Below are 11,967 nucleotides of genomic sequence, written 5' to 3' on the forward strand. Positions count from 1 at the left end.
GCATGTCGTACCCTGTATGTATGTGTATGTGATGAATAAAAATTTGATTTGAAAAATTGTATTTGAATAATTTTTTTCTCCACACCAAAGATGGGACATAAAGAAGTACAAATACTTTGTTACTGTACTTAAGTAGATTTCTTTGGTATCACTATTTATTTTTAACCTTTTTCTTTCACACATTTATCTATATCTTCTACTTCTTACATTTTCAAACCAGGCTCGTTACTTTAGTTTTAATCCATTTGGTGACAAAGTCAATATATTTTCTTCTGGGTGCCGTTTTCACCCCATCAACCTATTTCTTGTCATTGCGTGGCTTTTAAAATCTACCACATGGATCATTTCCTGGTTTTCACACACCACATATGTAGATGTAGTTTACAAAGCTAACAACAAGTAAGGCAGATGGAAACAAGAGTTATTGGGCTAAGGTGGAAGACAGAAGGGGTCAGCGATGTAAACATGACTGAGAACAGAGACATTCCTAGTCACCTGATCATCATCTTTTCACTGCTTGTGTTCTATATGGTGGATGTTTAGCCTGGATACATTCATTAGGGAACAACATTTGGAATTTTTTTAAATTATTATTAATATATTAATATGATGTGAGGTCCAGTTACCAGTGTTACACTAAAAAAGGTAGTAATAATTGCTACTTTTTATTAAAGTACATGTCAGAGCCCAAACTTCTTTACTTTATCTTGAGTAAAAAAGTGTAGTCAATACTTTAACTTTTACCAGACATTTAAATAGGTCTGTAGGGATTAGTATTTAACCATAATATAGATATTATAATTAGGTTTCCACACAATGTTTCCTTCCATGGTTTTCAACTGTATTTTAAAACTTTGATGGGAAAACCATTCACAAAATTTAATTGTTTCCTCTTTATATAAATCTCATCCTTCCTGTGAAAAGGGAGAAAAGTGCATTAACTTTGTTTATATTTTATTTCCACTGAAAAACATAAAATGTCACATAATAAATATATAAATTATACATATGAGAAAAGTATGTCACTGTTAATGTCAGCCTTTATTCATAGTGACAGGCAATTCAGCCTCACCATTGATTTCTGTTCTGTTGCTCAAATTATCATGTGCTGGTTTTATTATGCCCTTTATAGATTTTAAAAAGGGCCATCTGTATGGAGTGTGTAAGTGCATTTCTGTCATGGTGATGAATTAGCACAAGGGTATTGCAAATATTTTGACAGTATTTATCTGGATCATTGACTCACATTTATTTTTCACATGTGAAATTATTGTTGTTTTAAAGATTTTCAGACAGATCTGTCAACTTGACTACTTAGTCAACATCATCATTTCAGGCAGAAAACCTAGACAAGATTTTAACATGAATACAAATATTTCCAAATTATTTTGTTAAAAATGTACAGTTTTAAAAAGCTGGGGTGGCAAAATATGTTTTAGACAGAACACACTCTTTTGGTTAAAACTTGCCATTCCTGCTTATTTGCCAGAAGTCAGTTCTAATGCATTTTCCAAAGGCTCACATTTCTAAGAACAAATTGACTTGCTTCAGTAGCCCACCACTTTGGCTCTCTTAACTCTTTAACTCTTTAAAGCATCCTGCATCTTAATGAATTCTCGAAGCGAGAAAATTAGCAAAAATAAAGCATCCATAAAATAAAAACAGAGGCCATCACATTTAGCCATCAAGGATAAAATTTATTCATATTTTATCGTAGAGTTGTTTTCGCCTTTACAGACACATATTTTATGCTACTTTATACAAAATAGAGTCTCTATTTTAAGAACGCTAAAAACAATAATAAAAAAAAGATTACTGGAATTTTAAACAGTATGCTTATCTAGACTGTTACAAAAGGAGCCTACCTACCTATTAGGCTATAGCTAAATATCGAAACCCCAAATTACCTTAAAATTTAATTCCCCTACAAGAAACTTTAGCCAAAGCATAAGATAAGCAATTGTTTAAAATTTCTTTTAAAAAACAGTCTGTTGTTTTATTTTAATCAATATTAATAGACAATGTTGCACAATGTGGCTTCATCTTCAAATGACAAAAATCTGTACACATGACTTCCAGGGAATATATTTGGAATTTCTCTACAGTTGATATAATATAATTTTATAAGTAAAATTACAGATGACAAATTTATACAGTTGTTAGGTAGTTGATTCATCACAGTGGCAGTATCAGAACACAATACCATAGGTACACGTAGACGTTTGTCTGTTGACTATGGATTTCATATCAGCATTAAAATTAACAGTACAAAAATGTATACTCATTTTATATTTTGTACATAAAATACCGTAACCCACTATCCACACTAATTAAGTGGTCCGAGATTCTATGAAGCTATGAATTTCCATAAAAACCATTTAAAGGGAAACACTAAATAGGCATTAGGTACAAATATTGTTAAAATAGCACTAAATGTTTGAAGCATCCTGTAAGGACTCAGGCAGTATTAGCGATTAGGTAAAGAATCATCCCTATAAAATCTCATGGCATTAGTATAAACAACCATTGGCACTCAAATTAATGGCCACGTACATTTTCACTGAAATCCTGAGCTTTTCATCAGATTTTGGTTGAAAAAACATAAAGTAAACGAGAAATGTGTATACTATATGAAAAAATCTATCATGACCTTGGAGTCAGAAAATTGCCTATAAACACTCTATTCTTTAGTTTGTCATATCAGCATTTGTACAGAAATGGTTCTCAGAGAGAGAGAGAGAGAGAGAGAGAGAGAGAGAGAGAGAGAGAGAGAGAGAGAGAGAGAGAGAGAGAGAGAGAGAGAGAGAGAGGGGCAGCAAAAAGCGGGGTCAGGCAAAAACTAAAAGAATAGTGAAAGCAGGCTTCCCACATGACATGGAGCTTAATTATCAGAAAGGAAGATATAGCACATTAGGCACATCAAACACATCTTCATTCCTTTTACCGCCCTCAGAATGGATCGTCTTCCAATCAAGACATCAGTTTCTCAAGAGAAAAGAGCAGAGATGACAGCAAATGAATGAAGATGCTCATTAGTGACAATAACAGCATTAGCAGGGAGGAGTATCACCCAGTTAAAGGGAAAATGGCTGGATATGAGGTACATTTATGGTCTTTACTTATTTTTTTTAAGAGTTGCTTTTTTATATCAGGTTTTGAAATTGCACCTAAAATTAAAATGCAGATCTAATAGAATAAGCCAAATAAAAAGACAAAGGGGGCCAGGATGCTTAGCCCCCCATTAATTTGTGTTTTTTCCATGTAAAATTTATTATTTTTTTATCATTAATTGTATTTAGATTTACCTTTAACAAAGTTTCTCCTTAAATCCAATTCATTTATGACAAGAGGATTGTGTCTCGGAGTAACTGGGTTTTAGAACTATCTGTAAACACTCTAGAGAGTGTTGTATGAAAACAAGTTTTTGCCAGAGTCTAGCACAATATGCAAAGCTCTTCACTCCTCAAACGTTAAGCCATATTGAACTACATAGGAGGCATGCCAGTGGTGAATAAGAAGAACTTTATATGTACATGGCCAATCAATTCATATAATAGTGCTCTCATTCAGTAGCTCACTGTATTCCACTTTACATATATACCAATGCTGCACAGTTGCCTACACAGCTAAGCATCATTCCTCTCTGCTCCTCTTTTTTTTATTCCTCTCTCGCTCTCACTCTTTTGGATTTCCAATATCCCTGCAGATTTTATGTCACACATCATTGGTTTTACACAATCATTTTAATGTTTGAACATTTCACCCTGCAATGCTTATATAACCACCTAAAATTTTGTTTCAGAGAAGCTGGGTTGTTGTGTTCTAGAAATACTGTTATAATAAAAATTAATTTAGTGAAATTGGATTAATTGTTGGGGTTTTTTGCCCTGTATGTTTGCCAAAACTGGATGTCTACTTGACATTCAGAAGATAAAATCTTTCAGTGGCTGTATACCATTGACAGTGGATGAAATGCATGTCTGTCTGGCTGTGAAGATCAAGTTTTTTAAGCCATGTCGAGTATGCTTGAGGCCTCTGGTAGACAAGTCAAAGCTGCCCACCAGCAGTTTCAGTAGTTTGCCCCTAACTGGGATATCTGGCCTGAAAGCCAATGTTTCCATGGTATCCTTGCCTACCACTGTGAAAGCTCCTAACTGTCGCTATGGTAAAAACAGCACAGCTGAGCGAATCCTGACCTGCAAAAATGTTTGTCAAAAGTGGACTTGCTGGGTAAACCATGGACACTCAACCTGCACCACGAAGGGACACAGAATCCACAGTATTTGTTCCAACTATGTACCACAACACTCAACTTGACTGAATGGGTTCCAGTCTTTGTTTCTGGTGAAATCAGTTTGTGTGGAGCAGGGCTGGAACTAATCCCTGTAGACACTGAGCTCCTCAGTGGACTAAGTTAAGTACCAGATAGGTTAAGCACATGTAAAGTCATTTAAGACCAAGCTCCTATGCTCTACCTGAGACAAGATGTATGACTGAGTTGGATCATTCACTCAGCTCAGAGGACCAAATAAATCTATTATTCAAATAATGATGAGAAACAGGTCCGTGTCAGAGTCTGCCAGACACACAGTCAGTTGAGGAACTCAGCCGAGAGGCTCCTGGTGCAGCGAGCGGAACGGAACTTAAGTTCATTGTAACACTGCACGAAGCTGTGATAGATGAAAGTAATGGGCAGTGCCAGCAGCACTATTCCACTAACCACACAAAGGCCTCCTAGCACACGCCCTGGCACGGTGATGGGGTACATGTCTCCATAGCCGACAGTCGTCATGGAGATAATAACCCACCAGCAGGCGGCAGGGATGCTGGCATACTCCTCATTGCTGGACTTCAGGTCAAGCCCATGCTCAAGCAGCTGGGCCAGGGCCCCAAAGATGGCCATGGCCACGCAGATAAACACCAGTAGCATGACCATCTCACGGTAACAACGGCGCAGTGTTAGGCCCAGTGTCTGCAGGCCCAGGAAGTGGCGAGCAAGCTTGATCACCCAGAAGATGCGCATCATACGCAGCACGCGCAGTGTCACGCCGGCCCGCTGCAGCTGCGAGTTCTCTCCAGTCAGAACTGTCATGGTCACGGAGATGTAGTAAGGGGTTATGGCCAGCAGGTCAATGATATTCAAAGGACGGCGTACAAACTCACACTTGTCACGTGACACAAGGAAACGCACGATGCACTCTGCTGTGAACCACCCAATGCACACCGCCTCGATGATCCTAAGCAGATGCACAATTATGTGAGAGAAAATTAAGAGAGACATTAATAGAGAGGAAGTCATTGAATCAGCATGCATTTACAATATCAAGTGACTGATCTAAATGAAGCACTAAGCAGGGTCTATGTAAGTAAATTCCAATTATAGCCATCCAATTAAGAATCAGATGCCTCTTTGGTACAGTAGATAAATGACTGTGGATTAGAGTATAATCATGATTATCTGTTTGCCTACCTGCACACTAAATAACCATTTACTAATCTTTAATTAGCATAGACATTATACACAAGATAAACAAACAAGTTCACTAGGCTGTGAAATTGAGTTGATATTACCTTGTGTAGAATGTGCCACAATGTTAGTCATGCAAGTGTTAAACATGCTCAAAGACCTAGGAACATTTTTTTACTTAATCATGCCATTTTATTACAAGAGGTTTAGTGTATGTGCTTTATATCTAAATGGATAACACTGATTTAGGAAAGGAAATTTTATTTGCAATACAAAGCATTTCAGGGCCATATTGATCAAATATGTCAAGTATAAAATGACACTGATTTCTATTTTGTAAATACATTAAGGCATGTTAAAGTACTGCTAGGTCTTAAAGTGTTAAGCATTACAAAAAAAAAAAAAAAGAATAAAAAACACATTTCCAGTTCAGAGCCCAGGCAATTAGAACACATTTTTTTTTGCCACTTTTGGCATCACTGTTTCTCAATGAGATGTGTTTTGTTTTTATAATCAGGACAATGCTGGGCAATCTGAAAAGGAGTTAACAGACACATGATAAAATGAGATTTAATATACGGCTGAAGCATATTTCTAGTGATGTTATGATGATACTTGAAATGAACATCTTCTTAGAGATGTTTCACATCCACTTGAAAGATCCTGTAGGAAAATAAATCCTCTACACAAATGGTATTTCTTATGTAGATTTTCTTTTTTAAAGCTAAATTGCAAAGGGTAGCATATTTAAGCAGGGAAATCTTTATGACAAGTGGTGTGAAACTAATGGTGTCAAAATGACAGCATGTCCATATATAAAGACTTCTTACTGTGCAAGCAATGAACTGGAATAAAAGCATATTTTTACAAAGGGAACAGATCCACATTAACATTCTGTATCATGTATGGATGACATTGTTTGCTAGCTTGAATGACAAACCTGACATCTCACCTAAACAGACCTTTCTCACACATTCTCTCTCTCTCTCTCTCTCTCTCTCTCTCTCTCTCTCTCTCTCTCTTACACACACACTCACTCATTCACTTACTCAAACACACACACACACACACACACACACACACACACACACACACACACACACACACACACACACACACACACACTCACACACACAGACATAGAAAAGCCTGGACGCTCGGCAGGTACCAGCACCTTCAGAACAGTCCACGTGGCAATATAGATATAGGACAGACACATGGAAAGGTTAAAAGGACAGGAAAAAAACAACTCTAGAAAATGTGAAGGTAATTGTACTAAGCAATTAATTTCACCATTAATATAAATTTTAATATGTTAAAAATCGCTTAAGTTTTACTACACATTTAACAGTACAACAAGATAAGCCAACTTCACAAATGAATTGTTTTTGAATTGTTAGATAAATAACTGTACTTTTTTTTTTTTTTTTTTTACAAAATCTTTTCCAATATTTAATTCACATCTACACTGTCAGAATCACGCATTACTGAGTTAAAGTTATATAATGTACAAACAGTGTAAAAGTCATAACAGTGGCCCTTGAGAGGCAATTATATATTCCAATGTCTGAATGTACACTATTCCTCCATAATCCTGTAACTATAGGCACAAAGACGAAAATTTGTACTATGAATTTTTCAGGAATTCAGGCTCCCCTTTCCCCAAGAGTGTATAATGATTATGTAATTCCAGATGCAGAGTGCAAAAGTTAATTAAATACTAAGTATTACGTTTTCATGGCCTATGTTTAATGCAACACGCACCAGCATATTGGACAGGGGCAATTATGATTGAATGAATGTCTTTGCTCAGTAAACATTCTGACCATTATATTTGCCATACAAACGTTGTGTTTATTTAGTTTCACTACACTTGAAAATTAGTCCTGTTTTCAAGTGCAGTGACATGCCAATTATGAAACAACGCATGGTTTATAATGTTTGCTCTGACAATGCAAAAGCAATATGATCAAATTTTAATAACAAGCGTATATAAAATTCTAAAGTTCATTCGTCCTTGAGGATTTGGATATGTCGATTATTTTATGTTTCATGATCGAAGACAAAAGACGAACATTTATGAACTGTAACAAACCACTAGACAAAACACAAATTTGGCTTGGACACATGAAGAACTGTCTTTGTCATAAATCATGCACATGATCAGCAATAAGAGGACCACTTCAAACGTGCTTTGACAATTTCTCAGCAGTGCATCGTGCATGAAAGGAACTAGGAATAAGAAAAGGAATAAGTACCCGGCCGGATGGTCTATAGACTCTGTGTACCTGTGCTCCTCCACCGTGTTACTTTCGGCCGTTTTCCAGTCGGGCAGAGTGCTCGCGCACAGGAGCACCATTGACACAATGACAAAAAGGACGGAGACGGAAGCGAGAATCTGCGCGGCCACGGAGGACGCGGGTTCCTCGAAGGTCCTGCGCATGCTCTCGAGCCACTTGGCGTCTTTTACGCGGCCCGCGCCTCGCCGCCTCTGCTGCTCTTGCTCCTTTTTTTCATCTCTGTCCTCGACGCGGCGCTCCTCCTCGCTGAAGTGTGTGCATGTGTCGGACATGCGATCGTCCAGGCGACGCTGGCAGCACATTTCCAGGTGTGAGCTTTCCAAGCCCCAGTAGATCATCTCGTTGTAGAAGGAGAGCTCGCACATGCGTGGCACCAGGCGCAGTTTGCCGTGCTTCACGTAGAGCATGAGGAAGCCGAAAGCTTCAGCGTGGCGATCGAAGAAGAACTCGTTGCGCTCCCGATCGTAGTCGTCGCACACTTCGAGCACCTCTCGCTCAGACGCGCAGCTGTGCAGGCGGCTCACTCTCCTCAGAGGGAAGTCCTTCAGTACATCCATGGGAAAAGCGTACCGCGTGCCGCCCACGTTTAAGATGCAAACGCTTTGGCCAAACTTCATCCTCGGGAGCGTTCAGCGAGCACGCGAGAGAAAAGTGCCAATCTTGGCGAGCTGCTGGCAGATGGAGAAACTCCGTAGCTGCGCGTTAGTCTCAGAGCACATGGTTTGGCCGTCTTCAAGTGGAGCACTAAAACTCTGAAGACCCCGATGCAGTCTCCGTGGATATCGGGCTCGGATAGAATACTTGAAGACGCGATCGCCGACGCGGAGGAAAGTGCGGAGGCGCGCACCGTTACGCGCGCACAGCCTCTCACCGAGGTGTCACCGTGCCGCTGTCAAAGCGAGAAAAGGAGGAGTGATATCAGGCGCGCGCACACACACACTCACTCAAACGTGTACGCAGATATTTAAAGACGTGCGTGCATTCACACATTCACGCGAGCGCGCGTTCTTGGTATCCTCAAGATTGGCGATAAACTACAAATTGGTTGACTACATTAGCTTGTGTTACACTGCGTCAATCTCACTATACATTGATAACGCATATGCACACCTGTACAAAGCCAAACCGGTTAAAAACAAAACGTTTTAGGGATCTGGAGCAGATTTGGAGGCGTAAACAGCAACACGGCTAGAGGGCTCTCTGTGTTCCTTCATTGCTTCAGATGTAATAGCTTTTTTTGCCCAGTCTTCACACCTACACTTTGACCCAACTATAGATGAAAGTGCTTTTGTTTAGCAATGTAGAGCTCTTACCAAATTAACAGCCACGACTGTAAACCTTCTTTATATATATATATATATATATATATATATATATATATATATATATATATATATATATATATAGATAGATAGATAGCGACTTGTTAAAGATAGTGATATCCAGTGTAATTCAATGAACATGTCCTAGGCTGAAAATTGACTGGGGTAATTGGTTTACAATTATGTCTGAGGTGCTCAGGGTCAGTATTGACATAAATCCTACTTCAGCTATTTTGGGGTTTCTAAACAGGATATCGTAGCGTTTACATCCTTATTAGCTTGCCGTTGTATTCTACTCCACTGGAAGTTCAATAAGCCTCCATCTTCATCTCAGTGACATGTAAAGACAATAGATTTTCTCAGACTCGAAAGATTAAATATTCTGGTAAATGTAACTTTTTTTTTAATTAACAAATGCCATTATTTTTATGCCAAGTATAAGTCTCTTAAATCCCTGCCCTCTATGTAGTTACGTTTGTGATCTTAATTGGGAAATTAGTAAAAAAAAAATCAATAAATGGCGCAAATAAAAGTGAAGGAATGTAATAAATGCACAGAATTCCCCGAATGTATAATTAACTGATGAGCTGATTTATTTACATTTTATTTTAATGCTGTTTGCAGTTATAAAACATCCTTAAAGAAGGGGAAACGCTTAAAAAATTTCACTTAACTACTGTGTACTGGGCTAACAAACACTCATACATGCTCAAATAAACACACTCAATGAACCTTTTTGTGCAAATAACTGCTGCTAAACAAAAAACATGCACAGTATTATAATTATTGCATGAACACACATTAACACATTAACTGCACTGGTACAACACATACACTTATTGTGTTGTATTTGTTTGCTATAAATGTTGTTTGGTAATGTTGTTATGGTAATATTCCCTGAACGATATTTGAAATATCTAATAAGCAAACTTCAGCTCATGCGTGGGGCATTTATTATCCACAGGCAAATAAAGAAATGTCATGTTTGTTAATCCCTTGATTAAACTGTTGAAATAAAAAGTTAATTATGAATGCTGAATTGCTTTGACTAACAGGAATGCTGCTTCTGTATAACTATTTCAAATAGAATTCAGTGGAGTCGAACTCACTCAGCTGCTATCAAAGCACTTGAATATGAAAAAAAAAATCAAATGCTTTGGGTTTCCAAATTCCTGTCACTGTTAAACTTTTAATATAAACAAAATATTAGCAACATCTTAGGAATCTGCAAAGTCAAAATTCTTAGCAATCTGCAAAGTCAAAATGGCTGCATGCAAAAAATTTTATATGAAATGTTTTTGTTTTGTGCACTAGTGATTGAGAGCTCAGTGGGTTACTTTGTTCAAGGATTCAACATGGCAGCTTGGTGCTCCCTTGATTCTGGGAGTTAAACTCATCACTCTTTACAAACAGTCACAACTGACACATAAAGCAACGTGTTTTTGCGGATGTAAGGATTTTATGAACCAGTATATGTACTCTACAGAAACATGGTCCATTCTAATTCTCTTACTTACTTGATCCACTTTTATACAGCGATCAGCAAAGCAATATTCTAGTACTGTTATTTCAATTAAATTTGACTTAAGGAAAAGTAAAAAGTAGCTCATTCATAATTTACTGAGTCCTTTTTTTAATAACAGCCGGGGTGGAAGATTTTGGTGTAGTTAAAAAATGACAAGTTAATATAAATCTCAAACTAGTTGTTTTTAATTGAAGAAACACCTTTACGAATGAAAGTGCAATAACAAAATAAAAAAACAAATACAGTCCCTGACTGAGTCTAATGTGAGCTATGCACAGCTATGACAAAATCGAAATCGCAAATGCGGCCACCACCTGCCTAATATTGTGTTGGTCCACTCTTTTGCTGCCAAAATAGTCATAGCTAATCGAGCATTAACAGCATTAACTGGATCGGACCACACAGTCCAGCCTTCGCTCCCCAGGTTCTTCAATGAGCCTTGGCTGCCAGTGTTATTCACTTAACCGATCATACTGTTATAATGTCATACTTTTATGCCTAATCAGTGTAAAATGTAATGTTCAGGCAAGAAGTTTTTTTATGTTTTTTTAAATCTATGAACACAATCCACTTAAATATCTAGACCTATTACAAACAATGTCCTTTTACTTGATCAGTGAACAGACATGAAAGAAAACCGCTCTATGACAAAGTCCTCTGCCAAGGAAATATGTATCTGTAGTTGTGCTTGACACAGGGAAAATCAGTTGCTGAAAAGGCTGTGTACGTGGTCAGCAAGCCTGGTGCCATTAGCACTAATTAGACACATAATGGAAATCCATGAAGGCTCCCCGTGCCTTTAATTATCTTTTCACAGTGCCTAGTGCACCATGTCTTACTGCTGTCTCCTATTAATGAGCCAAATCTCAATAAAAGCTCGTGCCAGAACACCAATTGCATGATAAAGCCAAGTGCTAATCATGGTTCTGTATGTCCAGTGTCATTCTCTCACAGCCCAGCAGTTAGACTTGACTAAAAAGGCGAGCTGTTTTCAGTCCCATGCTAATTTGTATCATTGACCTGTAAATTAATGACTTGACAATCGAAGTTTGAAGTGAGATCAAAGGTCTGACCTTCTCCTCATCTTCTTTTATGAAGGCTGCTGAGGCTTTTAGTTTGGCATTATCATTAATCAGGTGCTAGTAGGAGCTAGTAGCTCACTGCATTTTTAATCAAATGTAGAATTTGTTAAGAAACAAAAGCCTGAACAACTGGGTGGTTAATGTGGACCGGGTGCCAAAGCACATTTGATAAGCTTAACAGTTAGAAGATTAGTCCTCAGTAGAGCAAGGTTTGCAAATGTACAGGGTTGCAGTTCACCTAGGCCAGGTGTGTCAGACTCTAGAATCATTG

General features: G+C 37.9%; 1 protein-coding gene across 2 annotated transcripts; it reads right to left on the reverse strand.

Annotated features, from left to right (window-relative positions):
* Nucleotides 1-1,676: 1,676 nt before the first annotated feature.
* LOC310725054 (voltage-gated potassium channel regulatory subunit KCNG3-like) lies at nucleotides 1,677-8,922 on the reverse strand. 2 transcript variants are annotated; one of them, XM_083539657.1, is made up of 2 exons: nucleotides 7,726-8,922; nucleotides 1,677-5,237 (listed from the first exon to the last, which is right to left on the reverse strand). In XM_083539657.1, exons 1-2 carry the CDS (start codon nucleotides 8,382-8,384, stop codon nucleotides 4,592-4,594), a joined length of 1,305 nt encoding a protein of 434 aa, XP_083395783.1. In that variant the 5' UTR covers nucleotides 8,385-8,922; the 3' UTR covers nucleotides 1,677-4,591. The 2 variants fall into 2 exon arrangements, with proteins under 2 accessions (XP_083395783.1, XP_083395784.1); XM_083539658.1 differs by having other exon boundaries at nucleotides 3,168-5,237; nucleotides 7,756-8,684.
* Nucleotides 8,923-11,967: the final 3,045 nt, after the last annotated feature.

Source organism: Silurus aristotelis (genome assembly GCF_946808225.1).
Source record: "Silurus aristotelis genome assembly, chromosome: 4".
Classification (NCBI taxonomy): Eukaryota; Metazoa; Chordata; class Actinopteri; order Siluriformes; family Siluridae; genus Silurus; species Silurus aristotelis.

Bases quoted from the DNA above. Each gene is read 5' to 3' on its own strand.
- LOC310725054 (XM_083539657.1), bottom strand. From the start codon at position 8,384: ATGAAGTTTGGCCAAAGCGTTTGCATCTTAAACGTGGGCGGCACGCGG. The intron at 5,238-7,725 runs GTACTTATTCCT...GCATCTGCTTAG, and splicing joins TCTATAGACCATCCGGCCGG to GATCATCGAGGCGGTGTGCA.